This window comes from Dipteris shenzhenensis, chromosome 1 (assembly GCF_047967505.1).
Source record: "Dipteris shenzhenensis isolate YYH24624 ecotype China chromosome 1, Dip_SZ_1.0, whole genome shotgun sequence".
NCBI classification, from domain to species: Eukaryota; Viridiplantae; Streptophyta; class Polypodiopsida; order Gleicheniales; family Dipteridaceae; genus Dipteris; species Dipteris shenzhenensis.
In genome coordinates this window covers 20,858,073-20,877,501 of record NC_141596.1, presented here as the reverse complement: position 1 = coordinate 20,877,501, position 19,429 = coordinate 20,858,073, and the positions used below count along the sequence as shown (strand labels likewise).

Genomic DNA, 19,429 nt, shown 5'->3' with positions numbered 1-19,429 from the left:
ACGATCAACCACCATAAGGATAGAATCATATCTACCTTGTGTCGTAGGCAGCCCTACAATAAAGTCCATGTAAATGCTCTCCCTCTTACTTAGTGGTATCCCCAAGGGCTGTAAAAGTCCGGGTGGCTTCACCCGCTCTGCCTTACTTACCTGACACGAAAAACGACGTGTCACATATTCATGAATATGCTTTTTCATCTTTAGCCAAAAGAAATCTCGCTTCACGAGATCATATGTCTTCTCGACTCCTGGATGTCCCGCACATGGGGCTATCATGGCACTGTCGAATGACTCTCTACCTGAGATCATTCTGATTAGGTACTACTACCTTGCCATTTCTTTTCAGCATACCATCTCTTATGGCATATCTTGCATAACTTTGGCCTTTTTTGGATGCCAGGTCATCCTTTTCGTTTTCTCCGGGTTTTAACACATGAGCCTTAAGCCATAGACTCTGGACAAACTCGTCCACCTTTTGAGTTTCTTTAATTTCAGCCATTAGAGCACTCTCTAACACCGTGAAACTCATGTTATGCACAATGCGTGACAACACATCAGCAACTTTATTATCCTTGCCTCTTTGGTACCGAATCGTCAAATTAAACTCCTGCATGAGTTCTGCCCACCTAGCTTGGCGGCCTCTCAAGTCAGGTTATTTACAAAAATGTTTCAGAGTATCATTATCAACATCCACATAAAACTCTGATCCATACAAATAATGTCGCCATGTTTTCAAAGCATGGACAAAACCATACAACTCTAATTCATGAGTTGACCAATTTCTTTAAGGCAGAAAGCTTCTTGCTTTCAAAGGCTATTGGCCTTCCCTCTTGGAGGAGAACTGCTCCTACTGCAATGCCACTTGCATCGGTTTCAAGGAACAACGGTTTTTGGGAATCAACTATTTTCCACACCGGTCCTGTGACCACAGCTTGTTTTATGGTATTAAAACTTTCTTGTTGATTCTGTCCCCATATAAAAGATACTTTATCTCAGGTCAGATCTGTCAATGACGATACTATTTCGGAATATCCTTTGATATGCCTTCGATAAAATTGGACAAATCCCAAGAATGATCGCAAAGCGGTCAGACTCTGAGGGATTGGCCGAGTGAATATCGCAGCCACTTTCTTTGGATCCATTTCTACCCCCTTTGGAGTAATTATGAATCCTAAGTATTCAAGTCTAACCATACACAATATAGTTTTCTTCTTAGTTACATAAAGACTGGCTTTCCTCAAAGTACTGAACACTATTCTTAAGTGTTCGCAATGCTCAGTAATACCAAAATATCGTCCATAAAATGTACTACAAACTTTCCGATATACGGATGTAGTAAATCGTTCATAAGCATGACGAATGTAGCTAGAGCATTGGTAAGTCCAAAGGGCATTACCAAAAACTCGTAATGACCAAACCTGCTTCTAAAAGCGGTTTTATGCACATCCTCGGCTCTAATATGGATCTGATGGTAGCCACACTTAAGATCTACCTTACTGAAAATTACGGCCCATGTAATGCATCTAGCAAATCATTGATCCAAGCCATCGGATACCTGTGCTTCATAGCTATATTCTTCAATGCTCTGTAATCTATACAGAGGCGAAAAGTATCATCTTTCTTTCTCTTTAACATCACCGGCGAAGCAAAAGGTGAAAAACTGGATTGAATCTGTCCCAGCTTGAGGTATTCTTCCAGTTGTCTTCACACCTCAGCTTCCTCTGTAAAACTTAATCCATAGGGAGGTCTATTTACAGGTTCTGCCCTTGGGATAAGCTCAATTTTATGTTGAACATTCCGCTCTGGAGGTAACCCATAAGGTAACTCATCCCTAAAACAATCAGAGAACTTCTCCGATATCTCTTTAGCCAACTCGGCCATTTCCCCATCTTGGGTAGCCTCAGTGCTAGCCGATGCATCATCAATCGACTCTACCGATGCTATACACAGACACAGAAACTCTTTCGGAGTCTTTCGAATTTCCATGGCTGAAATCAATGGTCCTCGAGGTAAATCCTTTTCACCTCGCAAAACATATTCTACCACGTTCATCTTGAACTGGTAAATATGCTTTTTCCAACCAATGGCTGGATTTTTTCAGAAATGCCAAGCCATGCCTAGGGCTATATCTGCGTGAGCAAGCCTGGTTAACTCAAAGTCCAGCTTCTCAACATAGTCCTGAATTCAAAGTTCCAACTGGGTAACCCTTTGGTCCCATACTTCAATTGAACTTCCGTCCGCCATCATGACCGTATAAGCATAGTCAGACGGACTAGTTTTGAACTTGAGCCTCTTAATAAGGTTCGAGTTAATTACATTGTGCGTTGACGTTGAGTCAAATAACACAATCACATCATGATTGGCTACTTGCCCTTTCATTTTAATCAACTCGGGCTCATCGAAAAACGTATACCCCGTTGTTGGGGCTTTGAAAGGATGTTATCAGGTGCACTGCTTACTAACTTAGTAACAGACACACTTAACAACACAGGTACTAACCTCTAAGAACGTCCCGCCAATTGCTTTTGCATATATTCCGCATTGGGACTCTCCCTAAATGTGTAAAAAAATGCCAAGGGGCAAATGTTTTAATTGTGCCCCAAGAGAGGGGTAAATGGTGTACCAAGCTAAAGGTCTAGAATGATGACATGTGGCAGAGGGAACCATCTAGGGAACTGAGGGCTTGTGGATAGGCATGAAGGAAATAAAGTTACGTATCTTTGTGAGCATGCCATCCATGAGATAGGCTGGGAGGATATTCGGGATGCTAGCGCCTGTGATTTGTCTTACCCTCGATTGACGAAACGAAAAGAGAGACATGCGACTTTGTATTGTGCGTAATTTGACGGAACAGTGAAAGAAAAAAAAGAAGTTTAACATTTGGTATCAAAGCTAAGTACGGCCAGTGGACAGCGGACGGCGGAATAGTGGGCAGACTGCGCTGGAAGACTTCGCAGAAAACATTTCGCCGATTACGTTGTGAATAGACGCGACATGTGGGGCTGGGTGAAAAATCTGCGAAACAGAGGCTATACGTGGCGATGGGCGGCGCACGGGGTTGGGAGCCTGTGAAAATAGCAGGGTAGGCTGACGATGGACGGCTCTGTGGCCTTGCAGCTTGAGTTCCAAAGAGGCTGCGGTTAGCCTTGATGCGAGTTTGTGGAAAAGGCAATAGTCTACGAGTACCGGCTTATCAGTCCTGGCATGTGCGACAATTAGAAGCCACGCATTTTTTTGGTTCGGTCGATGAAAAAGCAAGAGAGAGAGAGATAAGGGAGCGTTTGTGGTCACGAAAAAGCCCGTGAGCATTGAGGCTGATTCCGAAACAGACAGCAGGCTGATTTTGAAAGAGAGAAGCGAATAGCTAGGTGAGTGCCTTGGTTGGTGGCGCAGATTTTCGAGGCTTGCAAAGGCTTGGCAGAAGAAATAAATCAAGACATCTGCGATTCGTGGAACTTCCAGGGAGCATCATTTTTCCTTCTGTATAAAATTTTATTTTCTAGTTTGTAGTCGATTATTCCGGTACAGCAGAGGAAAATTAGAAGTGAAAAAAAAAACTATTTTCCCTTTTGAAAGAATGGATGAAGAGGGACAAGATTCCAAGGTAAATCCTAGTGAATCTAGATTATGATCTACACAACAAGTGTCCCATCATACAACACCTACTCTGGTGGGTAGGATTTCTGTATTAGAAGATGCTTTACAGCAGATCATGAACCAGCAACTTCAAGTGAACGCTGGTCAAAATGAAATTAGAGAGGTGGTGCAAGCCTTGTCGGCTAGACCATCTAGAAATGAAAAGGGCAAAGCTCCAGCAGAGCCAGAGCCCAGTATACACTCATAAGAGCGTGCGAAGGTCAAGGTACCTAATATTGCCAACTATAGACTGGAGAAGTACGCTGGTCGCGAGACCACTCACCTGTTTATTGAGGCAGTGGATAGATGGTGGATAAAGCAACAGAAAGATCAGGTTGCCCCTACCACCTGGGAAGGGTTTAAGGCTGAATTTAAGAAACACTTTCTTCCACCTGACGAAGAGTCCCGAGCTTGGGATGCTTTTAGAAACCTTCGCCAGAGGAATTTGTCGGTGGCAGAGTACACTGACAAGTTCAGGGAATGTGTTATGAAAATAACAGATCCTCTCCCTATGTTGGTTGAGTTGAAAGACTATATCTATGGACTGAACGACAAGATTAAAATGGAAGTTCAGGCTAAATATGTGACTACATTAGATGAATCTATTGCAGTAGCCCTGAACTACGAGGATGCCAGAGGCAGACCTAGTGGGTTTGTGCAGGCAGGGACTCAGCATGAGTACCCGAGAAAAGGGGGATTTCAGAGAAAATGGACTTCAAAGACAAGTGTCTCGCAACCAAGTGGTCAAACCAAGCAGGTGAAGCCGGTTGAGGGACAAGCAAAGACAAGTACCACCGTTGGGGTGAAAAGAAAAGTAACTCCAATGGCAGCCCGGGCTTGGTCAAAGTCCTCGTTGACCCCTGAGCAAAAAGAGAAAGCTAGAAAAGAAGGATTGTGCTTAGGCTGCTTTTAGCGACATCAGTGGAAAGATTGTCCACTAAACAAAGACCGTCGCACGGCAAATATGATAATATCTGAATGCGACGGGGAAATGCAAACCTAGGCCTGAGCACTCAGAACCACCTAGTCGATGCCAATACACCCTCACCTAGGACCTTGGCAGTTACTTTGCTTGACCACTTTATTTACCCACATAAAATATTACAGAAGTCGGTCATCTAAGAGAAAATGCCCACCGATCTTTCCGAGGTCATGCTATCTTGGCTAGAGCATAACAGGCAGCCTCCATCCAGCTCACATATCACGAGGTGAACCAGATTATTGAAGAGGAACTGTTATAGCTACACACATTCAAGTCGTGGCTGGCACCTAGCAAGCTTCTTGTGAGGCTCAGCTTCTACAAGGACCAATGCTTGTGGAACCAGCAAGGCTGGCTGGCTGGCTCTAGTCAATGCAATGCACCCCCACAAGGGTATGTGTGTGTGTCAGAGAGGTAGTGATGTGCAGCCAGTGATGGAGCGCCGGTGACTATCTGTGGGTGCTGCCCATCCCGTCTCGGTCTCTTGGCAATGACTCTACTCCTGACAAGGGCTATCGTAACCCTTGTGGGACATGTCCCAAGCCTAAACATGGATGGGAGGTCGCTCAATGCGATCTGCATGTCCGTCCGCCTACCGAGTCCAGTGTGTCTCAAGATTTGGATCTCTGTTGCGCCCTATCACTGGCTGCGAGGCTTGTGTGATTTGATTGGAAAACTCAGTGATCCTACTCTGAGAAGAGCTGGGCCATGTGCCTGAAGACTGTCTCTGCGCCCTAGGTAAGTGCTCCCTGTGGCGGACCGCCTCATGGATGAAGGCAGCGAGGCATCCCTGGTTTGGGTAGGAGAGAAGTCTCGATAGTGAAAACCGGCCCTTAAAAGGCAATGGTATCGATCGCGGATCTCGTAGTACACAGGGCATCTAAACACGAAATGCTCCTCTAACTCCACCTCCTGTCAATCACATAATCTGCATAGGCGTCCCTTCCTGGGTATCCCCTCAGCTCGTCCGCTCTCAATGCAAAGTCGGTGTGATGAGACTCGAAATTGTCTGACAGAGATCCTCAATGAGTGTGGCAAGTGGATCAGAGTGTACTCTGGTGGGACAATGAAGCCCTCGGAGATGCATAGGTAATGGTCTCTATAGAAATTGAGCTTCACTCGAAGCTCCCTCGGCTCCAACCAGATCCTGAATGTACGCAACTGTAATAGAGCCTCTCGAATGACCTGGTTGACCTCATGGTATCCTAGAGGGAGAGATGGAGCGTCTAAGCTGTACTAGAAGGGAGGCACTCTATCTATGTGAAGCCCCAATCTCTCGAACCACCTACGTGTCTAGGCATACCAAACTCTCTCATCCCCACTGTTTGCGAGGTCTATGGAAGAAGAAAGAAAGAAAGTTTATTAAAGTCTTCTGAAGACCGATAGGTCTATGAGACTGTGAAAAACCTGGTACAAACGAGCTGTGGTGGTGGAGCTGCTAAATGAGCAGCCACACCAATGCAAAATGCAAAAAATGCAGAATGGTAGTACTAAGTCTTGAGTACAACACATAGTCATGTCGGTGGTCGACTATATATCAATCTCAGCATCATCATCGTCGTCGTCGTCGTCGTCATCATCATCATCATCATCATCAGGACAACAAGGTGGATGAGGCAAAGGGGGCATGAAATCAGCGATAGATTGACGTCGGCCACTCATAGGTGCAGTCCTAGCGCGTCTCTTGGTCATAGCTCTACGTCCCACTAGGGCTATCATAATCCCTATCGGTCGGGCTCAGGGAGGAAGTGTCCCCAAGAGAAATCTGTGTGTCAACCCTCTGTCTGAGCTATAGGGTCACTGGCTCTGGGTCACAATCATGTCGAGGCCTCGTCCCGCGAGGGTCCATGCGATCTGGCTAAACAAACGCCGTGATAGAGCTCTGAGAGGGATCAGCAAAGGAAAAAGTCTACTCCTGTCTCCGTGCTCAAAGTATCCTCTTGCGGTTTCTGAGTACCTCATGAATGAAACATGTCAAACATCGTTGGTCTGGGTAGGAGAGGAATCAGGCCAAAATCCTACAGCTATCTCTGAAGAGGTAGCTATAACGCCCTCGGGTCTCATAGTAAACATGACACCTGAAGATAAAGTGCTCCTCTGTCTCAACCTCCTGCATGTCACATAATGTGCATAGGGTAGTCGCTCTGCTCTGCCTCTCTCGATACGAAGTCTATGTGAAGAGACCCGGAACTTCCCAATGCAGATCCTCAGTGAGTGGGATAAGTAGATCTGTGTATATCATGGGAGGTCAATGAAACCCTCCTCTATTATATCTAAGCAGTGATCTCTGTAGAAGCTAAGCTTCACTGGGAGTTCACTCAGTCCCAACCAGGTCCGAAATGTATGTAGCTGTAAGAGATCCTCACGGATAACCTAGTTGACCTCGTGTGACAGGAAGGGAGAAAACGAAGCATCCATGATGTACTGGAAGGGAGGTAGTCTATCCATGTGGAGCCCCAGTCCCTCAAACCATCTCTATCTGCGTACATACTGGTCCCCTCCAGCTGCAAGTGCCATAGAAGAAGACAGTGCTAGCCATGGTAGCCTACTATGCCCAAAAGTGTAATCCCCATACTCCCTGACTCGGTACAGACACGTGATGACCTAAAATGCAGCATCTACCTGTGATGGGGGTGATCCAAACTCAACTTGAACCATCTAGTGAGAAACAGATGGCTTACCATGAATCATTCGTGATAACATGAAAACCTATAGCCGCTCAACACGGGCCCACTCTGTATCCAACAAGTCTGGCTCCCAACATGGGCTGCCGTACATCCCCGCTGTGGACGGACCCAGGAGTCAAAAAGCAACCCCTTGGTCCGTGGGTCCTGAAAGTGCAAGCGGAAGCACTACCTCTCTAGTCTGGCTTATGAAGCATATTCTCTGTCCAAGCATGCCTGCATCGCGGGTCTCATAGTCAAGATGGGTCTGGAAAAGACAACCCCAAGATAAGTGTATGATGAAACTATCTCAACAGGTGGCACATCAATTGTGAACTGCTCCTAGCGCATGACGCCTCAAGATGTATTGAAGATCATAACCTTGGTTTTATCCAGATTGATCTTTCAAAACATGACACTCACAAAAGAACTGTAGTGCGTCAAGGTGTCTCTGGAGCCCCTCTGTTGACGAAGACAAAAGAGCCATGTCATTTGCATAAAGCAATATCCGGATCAGCATGCCTGCAAGAGAGCAACCAACCCCCCCTATTTCTGCATCACTGTCTCAAGCTCGTCAAAGTAAAGGCCAAACACGGTAGGTGATAATGGACACCCTTGTTTGACCCCAATAGTGCTCATGATCTCGTCTGTCCACCCAAATCTTGCCCGAACTATGCCTGGAAACTCTCTCGTAAAGTGCCATGACAGCCCAAATGATCTCTTGGTCATGACCCAAACCTTGTAGGCGCCGTATGAGGCGGGCTCTTGGAACCGTATCAAATGCCTTATAGAAATCCACAAAGCAACAATAAACTCTCTGCTTCTATGCCCTTGCCTCCTCGATGATACATCTAAGCGCGAGAATGTGGTCCATGGTTCCATGATCACGTCCTATCCGGCCTGTCCTTTTGCTCTAAGTCCTCGACACTCCGCAAATCTGTTGACCTCAAAATCGATGCATAAATCTTGCACATGACATGTCCAATCATAATGGTCCTATAGTTCTCCGAGTTCATGGTATCCCCTGCCTTGTGGATGGGTGAGATAGTGTTAATGGTCCAAGTGTGTGAAAAGCCCAAACAAACAGCTCATTAAAGAGCTTTGCTAAGATCGAGGCTAGGAGGTTCATCCCATATGCAATGAACTCAGTGCATAGTCCCTTATGATCCTTCGCCCAGCCATTACGAAGTTTCATTACAGCATCCTTTACCCCCCTCCCTCATGAAGAGGGTGCAAGATGTGGGACGTGGCAGATGTGAGAGGTTAGGGACTGGCTGATTTGGGATGCCATTAAGGGTGTGTGCATAATCATACCAAACCTGAGTATCAATGAGTAGTGAGGGGGACCGTCCCTCTAGAAATCTCCACCAAAAGTCCTTATGTTATTAAACAAAATGTTCAGTAGCTCCTCCTCTTTTCTGCGAACGAAGGCTAGTTTATTTCTACGTACCAGTCGACGATACTCACGTAGCGTCTCTAGTTCACTCGAAAGACTGTTTTTGGTTTCAAATCTAAGCTGACGGCATAAAACCTTACACTCATCATACGAGCTATTACAGGGTACGGTCCTGAGGGGGGTAGGCGGGTGGAGAGGGTGGTGTGAGGGAAAGCGTTAAGGACAGCCTCGTGTAGTGAGAGGGTGACCAGGGCAGCACGATCCTCTAATAGGGATATGAAGTCAATATAAGCGAGAAGTATGTATAGACAGCCAGTGATCGCGGCAGTTAAAGCGTATAATATGATAGGTGGAGTAAGAACACAGTGGGGTGGAGGGTGCTGTGCGACGGGGAGTGGAAATGCTAAAGAAAAGATAGGTATGATCAGCCCTTGGAGGGAGAGCTGCTATGGTAAAATCAATGATGTGAGATGTGAAGGCAGGGGATCCCATGATGTAATCAACAATGTTGGAGCCTCCCCCATGTGGAAAGCACGTGCAACCACCTGAGGCGGGCCATCATTATAAATAATGAGATCATGCATCCTGCCGAGGTCTAATAGGGATTGCCCATAAGATGTGATCGGACCTCGCCTGTCAGCTGAAAACCATAGCATACCTGCATCCTCAAGGTCAATGTCTAGCAGTAGAGTGGAATCATCCCTCAAGTCGAGGAGTGGTGGTACGTGTGGACTTCTCGCGGCTAGAAAAATAAAGAGCAGCAAATGGAGATGTCTCATCCTCACCTCAAGCATCTCTAGCAAAGTGGGAGGTCTGAGGGGGGAAGTAGCAAACTGCAACAAACAGATCCCAGCTGTCCAAGTGTCGGATCCAGATCCAAAGAAACCTGGAATGTGTCATAAAGCATGCCGGGTGCCCATCTGGTCCATCATAATGTGACCACCAAATAACCTTAGTCTCCAGAAAAAAGACTGTAGAGATCTATCATCTGTACCATTGTCTCCGGAAGGGATCCTGTGGTCTAGAGTGATCATGATATCCAATCACAAACTTGGTATTGCTAGAAACGTCCGCATCCATGAACTCATGAAGTGAGAGAGTTTTCTGGTCTCTATTTTAATTCGTGTGTTTCTGCCTTAGTTCAGGTTGACTTCTTATCCCACTGTCCCTGTAGAAGTGAATGAGTGTCCTTTGGGCAGGAGTTAGTCTTCCACTAACAGATGTGAGGAACCTTGCGCCATATCCTGGTATTATAGAATTTCGAAGTTGTATCCACGATTTTTGGCTTTCCCACCAGTTTTCGATTTTCAAGTGATTTGGTGGTCAATCTTGGTTGCCTATCTAAATGTTCTAAGTAATGCTTGCCACCTTTTTGTTTTCCATAAGCATTGAAAGAACTAATTCATCCAAAAGAAAACTCTTTAAAATAAATTCCAAACCCTTTCAAAGTATAATCTAAAAGGCAAGAACAAGAAGAGAAGATTATCTGAAAAGACAGCTTACACATCTAAAAGGAAAAGGCATGCGAAAAGATGAGAATGCTCTAATCTATCCTTTGTTGATCAAAAGAAATTCTGGGTCACTTCAGCTTTGTCTGCAGGCACATTACTGAGCTCGTTTTAAAACCACATCTACCTGGTCAACTGTCTGATTTGCACCACTGTCCTGAAGCTCTGGTGGACGATCAGCAGTTAAGAGAATCAATGGAATGCAATCCTCACTGGCCTCAACTACCTGCACAGAAAATAACAAAAGGCCAATCGTTTCTTAATCTTAAGAATAACCTAGTGCATAGACACATCCTCTGCTGACGTTTATTATAAAATATCACAACTTTAAATAGCTTTGCAAACAAAATTACTGGGGAACAAAAAACTGAGTGTAAGCGTGATAAGACCGGCACCAAATAGTTGAGCTATCCTCATCCTGCTGTGCAAATATGTAGCCCGTTTTCAAAATTTTTTTGTCTTATTACTGCCCAAGAATATTCTCTTGATCTTCTTTCAAGAGAAATAATCATTAGATCATCAAAAGAACTGAGAGTGGGAACAAACTGCTGGAAGGAGATTTGAAACTGCTGTTCCAGATGATGTGATTACTACCGCCGGTTTGCATGCTCCACGACCATATCCAAGGGCATGAAATGCAAGTGATCGCTCATCAATACAAGAGACACAGTTAGCTCTATAATTGTCAGCTGCTGCGACTGCAAGAGGAGAAGACCTTGACCCAGGGGCGATACAGAAATACTGCAATAATGCAACAAAATATTTTTCAGTATTTGCCCTTGTTTATAAAGCAAACAACAGAGGATGCTGTGTTTCCATCCTAATTTCAGAATCTTAAAACTCACCGTCACCCCCAATCTGCAGAATTCTTCTATCAAAATTCTCGCCCACAAAGCATTTATATTAACTGCTTCCTCAAGAGGAGCAAAAGGTTGTAGTAAAGCCTCAAACTGCATACAGAAACAGAACATTGTAATTAGTACAGCAACTATCATGTGAAGAATAAGTGGTTTATATGGCAATTACTTCTGCAATAAGGAAATATCATTTCATAATTAAACAGAAAACCCATTATGAAATGATAGAAAATCCATCACATGTAGAGAACAAGAAACACAAAATGACATCCAGGTTTCAATTTATTAAAAGACTAACACGTCCGTCTCTCCTTCATCTTTGCGGCTTCTCTGCCTATGTATCACCTCTTTGTCTCTACTTCATCTTTTCGGCACGATATGATATCATTGATGGCCACAGGAGACAGAATACAATCAATGGACAAGAAAGAGATCAGTAGCATGACTTGCAGTTAGCAAATACCTGGTCCATGCGTGCGTGCGTGTGTTGCCTGCCCTTTGGCAGACAGTTTTGGTTATTTGGCAGATATTCCCATAGGTCTGATTATGATCAGTTTTTCCGTTTGGCGCCATTACTGGGCTTTGTGAACCTTATATCATGCTCGTAACATTCGAATATATGAGCATTGAGCACTCTCGGTTGAATATTATCATTTCTTTCACCTATCATGGTGAACCAGTGGAGATAGTGCAGTCATACACATAGTTGGGAGCAGTCTTCACAGGACCCATCTTCACGATGAAACATGCAGCCCAAGCACGACTCACACGAGGGCGTAGTGCTTTGGCTAGACTAGGGCGGAAGTGTTTCCAGGCGCACTTCCAAGATCCACCGACGAAGGGCTGGCTTTTCGACACACTAGTGCGGCCGACTGTCATGTATGCAGCACCTTTCTGGGGGTGCGATCTTTCGAGGAAAGATTGAAGGAGCTTCGAGTGGCTACAGGTAACAATGGGATCCAGGATGATCCGATGTAAGCCCTCAGTTCCACATGAACCATGACACCTCTCTAGGTTGATGCCATCTTTCAGACGGTGAATTTCATCCACAGAGTCTGGGACTTACCCCATTGGAGACTTCCGAGGTTGGCCCTAGAGTCATCCAGACGACTCGCAAAGAGCGGAGCAGACACATGGTATGCACGCATATCTACATGGCTTGCCAGGCACGGTATCCAGATGAACAGGCTTCCCCTCTTTCAGTACAGCATGGATGCACCTCCTGAATCGATCCCGCAAGATGAGATCGACCGTATCATACGGTTAGACCTCCTTTAGCTTCACACATCCCGGACTTTGGGGGAGGGGGGTGGGGGACCAGGTGCTTCCCACCAAGACCCAGTTCTATCGCGACCACTTCCTGAGAGTATCAGAGGAGGGATTCATTATCAGACCCCAGTATCTCGAGGATAGAGGAGTATCTCATGCACTGAGGATTGCCATTGGTCAGATGCGGGTTTCATCCCATCATCTGAGGATTGAGGCAAGGAGCGCAGCGGGTCTGCACGCTATGTACACAAGGGGCGGTTGAGACAGAGCAGCATTTTCTTTGTGTTTGCCCAGCCTACTACGAGATTCGGGGACGCTACCACTGCCTCTACCTAGAGGGGAGTGGCTTCGACCCTTTGTCACGACTGATCCATTTCCATGACCAGGTCTGTATCGGGCTTTATCTGATGGAGATGCGGCAACACAGGGAGACACTTCTACGACAGATCAGAGAGCAGCAGGGGTTGGTCAGACCACTACAGGACATAGAGGGTGACCAAGCACAGCGGCACGTCACAGACTTCTATACATTTGAGTCAACCCCCGGACATAGTGGAGTGGTGGAAGAGGAGCTAGCCAATATGAGAGCAGTCTGGATGAGCAGCCGGCACAGTACCACCGAGAGAGGGGCGCAGAGGCCACGTGTGCGACACAGAGCCCCCAGAGTACACTCTATTGAGGCCGACCTATCACAGCTTTCCTCAAGGGAGACCCACAAAGACAAGGGGTCACTCTAGACATAGCCCAGAGAGTCCAGAGAGCGAGGAGACCGCGCTCCCCACCGCAGCCCGAGACAGCTCGACAGACGCAAATACGAGACATTTTTGCAGCCCACCAGAGACCCATCATTGTACCAGGCTTCGGTTTCGTCCCAGCACCTGGATATATTGATTGATATGATTATGATTCTGTTAGCATAGACTAGTACTCACTAGTGCTCAGCAAGGGTCCTAGCGTACCCTTTGCTTCAACCCACTGAGGCTTGTATGAGTTCGCTCAGCGCTCCCTCGCTCAGCCCCCCGCTGCTCACGCTCAACCCCCCGCTGCTCCTCGCTCTCGCTTCCCGCTCCCTCACGCTCAGCCCCTCGCTCCCGCTCAACCACCCCTCGCTCCCCGCTACCCCCGCTCAACCCCTCGCTCCCCTCATCCACCCCTCGCTCCCCGCTACCCCCTCACTCAGCCACCTCCCTCCCTCCTTTTCCACTCATCCCCCCCCCCCCTTTCTTTGCTCCCCTCGCCACCTTTCCGGGGGGGGAAAACCACCTTTTTAAAAAAAAATCCTTGCCATCTTAGCCTCTCCTCCTTCTCCACCTCTTGGCTGCCTCTCCACTTCAGGCTTCCGCCCTACCTCTCCACCACCTCGCACTGGACATGCCTCCGATTATGGGGGGGTAAACCACTGCTCCCGCTCCCGGCTGAACACTAACACTAAGATCTGCACTCGCACCCCATGAGAAATGGGAGACAGAGCCAAGAAAGACGAAAATAACAACAACAACAAAAAAAAGGCGCAGCAAGGCAAAGGTAGGACCCGCCTCAGCTTCTTCAACCTCTGTCTCTACCTCAACCTCAACCTCAACTCCCGCTACAGTGTCAGTTTCGTTTTCAGCTCCAACCTCAGCTCCCTCTATGTCTGTCTCTACTTCGACTTCAGTCCCCACTTCGGCCCAGCTCTAGTTCCAGTCTCAGCCCCATCTATATCTACGATCAGTGACATACTCATGCCCATGGCGCCGGCTGTTGTTCCCTTTCCCTCTTCTCCTGTTACAGCTCTCGCACAGCTTATGACCCCTACTTCGGAGGTGTCATACACTGTGCCGCATTACGCTTCACTCTCCCCTCTCCCTCTCAGTCAGCCCACCCTCCCACACCCCATTGGGACTGCCTTATCCATTCCACTGTCATCTCCGTTCCTCACTCAACCACCGTCCAGTTTCTGGACTTAGTCCCACTCTTTCACGCCACAGTCACCACAGTTTCAACATGGCCATGGGTGGACTGATACACCAGAGGCCTGTGAGACCCTACTCACAGAGATACATAGATTACGTGAGCGTGAGATGGAGCTGGCTCGCTTCGCACGAGAGCAGGTCCACTTTAACCAAGAGCAGAGCCACATCATACACGAGCAGGCTAGGGCCATTCGGGAGCAGACGGGTCTTATTCAAGGACTCAGACAGGATATCATGCAGCTCCGACAAGAGGTCACAACCATACACACTGCCCCAGGGAGTACCTCGGTGGTCGAGGCACAGATTGCGAGCATCCAATCTGCTATTGAGGAGGCTTCCAGATGGGTTGACGTGGCCAAACGAGAACCCGCAAGGGTCACCGTTTCGGCTACCCTCGTGGAGCAGCAGCAGAGAGCCAGTAAGGCTCTCAACATCAGAGTACGCGGGATCCCACGCACTGAGGCTACACCGATGGTAGATGCGATTGCGTTCGTGACCGCTACCCGGTGTGGCTGAGCACAGGATAGAGAGGGCATGGCAGGTAGGGAGAGATCCCAACCGAGAGCAACCCCTGATCATACGATTTCATGACAATAGGCACGACTTTCAGCTCTACGACGCAGGTCAGTCCTTCGAGATCAGCCAGCGATTTCTATGGATAAGGACCTCACACCTCTACAGGTTGAGGAGAGGCGCTCTTTGCTGCAGCAGCGGAATCAAGCCTGGAACGAGGGGAAGTGGGCAGTGGTACGAGAGGGACGACTTCTTACAGGCCCCCGTAGGACACCTGCCCCCTCCCCTACATAGGGAAGCAGGGTCTATGAGACTCAGATATCCGAGACCCTGTCCTACACCATTTGGAACTGTAATGGTACCTTATGGTCAGAACCAAGAAACTTCTCAGAATCCTATACAGGCCACGACATAGTCTTCTATACAAAGACACATCAGAGTCCAGAGCGCCCTCTTCCAATAGTCAGTGGATATACATGGGAGTCTGCCTATAGAGATGAGACGAGGGGTACAGGAGGAGCTCGAGGTTCAGGTGGAGTTGCAGTCCTTTTCAGATCCACACTTCAGGGGATCATTTCAGTAGAGCAGAGAGATACACATTCCAGATTTCTTTGGATCCGAATACGACACATGGACAGCCATGATCTGTTTGTTGCAGTTTGCTCTTCCCCACGGAGACCTCCCACTTTGCCAGAGATATTCGAGGTGATGATGAGACATCCCCATTTGCTGCCCTTTATCAGTCCATCATTGACTTTTCTAGCCGCGGAGAAGTCCTTCTAGTCGAGGACTTCAACGCGAGGACAAGGGCCCGTCAGGTACCACTTCTTGAGTTCAGAGATGATTCCACTCTACTGGCAGATGTTGACCTTGAGGAGGCAGCTATGCTACAGGTTTCGGCTGACAGGTGAGGTCCATTCTCATCCTATGGCTAGGCCCTATTAGACCTAGGCAGGATACATGATCTCATTATCTATAATGGTCTAGACAGATGGCTCGCTTCAGGTGGTTTCACATGCTTTCCACATGGGGGGGGCTCTAGTGTTGTTGATTACATCATGGGATCCCCTGTCTTCACATCTCGCATTACTGACTTCACTGTAGCATCCAAGGGCTGATCATACATACCTTTTCTTTCGCATCTCCACCTCCCTTCGCACAGCACCTTCCACCCCACTCAGTGCTTACTCCACCTACCACGATATACGCTTTGATCGGGATCAGTCACCTTCTTACTCTGGCCGTCTGTACATACTTCTCGCTTATATTGACTTCATACCCCTTTTAGAGGATCGTGCTGCCCTTGTCACCTGCACACTACACGAGACTGCCATTCACGCTTTTTGCCACACCACCTGCCCACCACCCCCTGGAACCGTACCCTGTAATAGTTGCTACGATGATGAGTGTAAGGCCTTACGCCATCAACTCAGATTCGAAACCAAAAACAGTCTTCCGAGCGCACCAAATATGCTACGTGAATATCGTAGACTGGTCCGGAGGAAGAAACTAGACTTCGTTCGTCGAAAACGAGGAGCTACTGAGCATTTTGTTTAGTAACAACTCTAAGGACTTCTAGCGGAGATTTCTAGAAGGAAGGTCCCCTCAGCCACTCACTGACACCCAGATCTAGTTTGATCATGCACGCACACTTTATGACATCCCAAATCAGCCAATCCCTAGCCTCTCACACATGCCTCGTCCCACATCCTGCACCCTCTTCACTAGAGGAGGGGTGAATGATGTTGTAATGAAACTTCATAATGGCCAAGCGAAGGATCATGAGGGACTATGCACTGAGTTCATTGCATATGGGATTAACCTCCTAGCCCCGATCTTAGCAAAGCTTTTCAATGAAGCGGTTTGTTTGGGATTTCCACACACTTGGACCATTAACACTATCTCACCCATCCACAAGGCAGGGGATCCTATGAGCCCAGAGAACTACAGGACCATTATGATTGGACATGTCATGTCCAAGATTTATGCATCAGTACTTGGTTCCGAGGTTAGCACACTTGCAGAGTGTCGAGGACTCAAAGCAGCAGGACAGGCCGGATTTCGGTGTGATCATGGAACCATGGACCACATTCTGACGCTCAGATGTATCATCGAGGAGGCGAGATCACGGAAGCAGAGGGTTTATTGTTGCTTTGTGGATTTTCGCAAGGCATTTGACACGGTCCGGAGAGCCCGCCTCATACGACACCTACAGGACTTCGGTTATGACCACGAGATCATTTGGGCTATCATGGCACTTTACGAGAGAGTTTTTGGCAGAGTTTGGGCAGGATCCGGGTGGACAGACGAGATCATGAGTACCATCGGGGTCAAACAAGGGTGTTCTTTGTCGCCTACCTTGTTTGGCCTCTACATTGACAAGCTTGAGACAGTGATGCAGACACAGGGGGGTGAAGGTTTCTCTCTTCCAGTCACGCTAATCCAAATTTTGCTCTATGCAAATGACGTGGCTCTCTTTTCTTCCTCAGCAGAGGGGCTTCAGAGACACCTAGACGCACTACAGTCCTTTTGTGAGTCTCATGATTTGAAGGTCAACCTGGATAAAACCAAGGTCATGATCTTCAATACATCTCGAGCCATCATGCGTCAGGAGCAGTTCACATTTGCGCGGTCATCTCTTGAGATAGTTTCATCATACACTTATCTTGGGGTTATCTTCTCTGGACAAACCTTCTCTATGAGACCCGCGATGCAGGCACACTTGAGTAGAGGGTATGCCTCATTGGCCAAGCTAGAGAGGCAGTGCTTCTGCTCACACTTTCAGGATCCACGTACCAAGGGATTGCTTTTTGACTCCTTGGCTCGCCCAGCGGGGATGTACGGCAACCCTTGTTGGGGGCTAGACTTGTCGGATACAGAGTGGGCCCGTGTGGAGCGGCTACAGGTTCTCATGCTATCACAAATGATTCGTGGTAAGTCATCCGTTCCTCACCAGATCATTCAGGCTGAGTTTGGGTCACCCCCTTTACAACTAGATGCTACATTTCAGGTCATCACATATCTGTATCGAGTTAGGGAATATGGGGATTATACCTCGGGGAATAGAAGGCTACCATGGATAGCTCTATCCTCTTCTATGTGGCACTTGCAGCAGGAGGAGATCAGAGGTGCTGGTATGCACGTACAGAGAGATGGTTTGAGCGACTGGGGCTCCACATGGATAGACTATCTCCCTTCCAGTATAGCATGAATGCTCCGTTCTCTCCCCTCTTATCACACGAGGTCAACCAGGTTATCCGTGAGGATCTACTACAGCTACACACTTTTCGGACCTGGTTGGAACCGACCAAGATATCACAGCGGAGGGTTTCATTGACCCACCAAGATACACACAGATTCACCTACCCCACTCGATGAGGATCTCTCTTGCGCAGTTCCGGGTCTCTTCACACAGACTTCGCATCGAAAGCGGCAGAGCAGAGCGACTACCCAGGGAGCGGCGCATATGTACACTATGTGACATACACGAGGTTGAGACAGAGGAGCATTTCATCTTCACGTGTCCTGTGTACTATGAGATCCGAGGACGTTTGCACTACCTCTTCAAAGATAGTTATGGGATTTTAGCCCATTTCCTCTCCTACCCAGACCAACGGCGTTTGGCAGGTTTCATTCATGAGGCACTTAGACACCACGAGAGGATACTCAAAGCACGGAGACAGGAGCAGACTTCTTCCTCGGTTGATCCCTCTCAGAGCTCTATCACGGAGTTCTTTCAGCTCGATCACATGGACCCCAACGAGACAAGGCCTCGACATGACCGTGACCCGGAGCCCGTGACCCGACAGCTCAGATAGAGGGTCGACACACAGATCACACTTGGAGACATCCCCTCCTTGTTTAGAGTCGTAGCCCGACCGAGGGAGGTCACAGTAGCCCTGGTTAGGCGCAGAGCTACGACCAGGAGACGTGCCAGGACCACACCTCTGAGTGGCCGACAACACTCTATTGCTGACTTCATGCCTCCACTGCCGCATCCATCCTGATATCTTGCTGTTGCTGGGGATGATGATGATATTGATGATGATGCTGAGATTGATATATATAGTCGACCATCGACATGACTATGTTGTACTTAGGACTTAGTACTGTCATTCCGCATTTTTGCATTTTTTGCATTTTGCATTTTGGATTGGTATGGACGCTCGTTTAGTAGCTCCACTAGCACAGCTCGTTGTATCAGCATTTTCAAGGTCTCATAGACGCATTGGTCTTCCAAAGACTTTAATAAACTTTCTTTCTTTCTGTCTTTCTTTCTTTCTGTGCACTTTGTCCCATAGGCCCACGAGGTCTCACGTGGACGTTAATATTCTTTCTTTCTTTCTCCAAGATGCGCATTCGCTTGGAGACCTTCCTTTGGCCCAATTAGAAGTTTTTTACTGCTGTTTTTAGCTTTGAGTAGTAGCTGCCTCGTTTTTAGACAGCTATGAATGTTACATTTTTCCTAATGACTGTAGGGCTCGGGTACTAGTGTGGGTTAGTACACCAAAAAAGTGGCAAGGGGTTTTCTTTTTTCAAGTTCTCTCTCCAGAGTTTGTCAATTCTCTGAGGGTTTGTAGCTATGCATCACCGGCTATGCACCAGCTAGGGCAACATGACATACGGAGGATTCCACTCCGCTCCAGTCCTTTTCTT

General features: G+C 47.5%; 1 protein-coding gene across 3 annotated transcripts in view; it reads right to left on the bottom strand.

Moving 5' to 3' along the window:
- The window catches only part of PHYLLO (2-oxoglutarate decarboxylase/hydro-lyase/magnesium ion-binding protein), a 247,108-nt gene that overhangs the window by 88,746 nt on the left and 138,933 nt on the right, over positions 1 to 19,429 (bottom strand). For all 3 annotated transcript variants that reach the window (XM_087373141.1, XM_087373148.1, XM_087373156.1), the window contains 3 exons: positions 11,028 to 11,132; positions 10,729 to 10,923; positions 10,310 to 10,408 (listed from right to left, as the gene is read on the bottom strand). In XM_087373141.1, the coding sequence (XP_087229267.1) occupies positions 10,310 to 10,408; positions 10,729 to 10,923; positions 11,028 to 11,132 (399 nt within the window). The remainder of the gene's footprint in view (positions 1 to 10,309; positions 10,409 to 10,728; positions 10,924 to 11,027; positions 11,133 to 19,429) is intronic.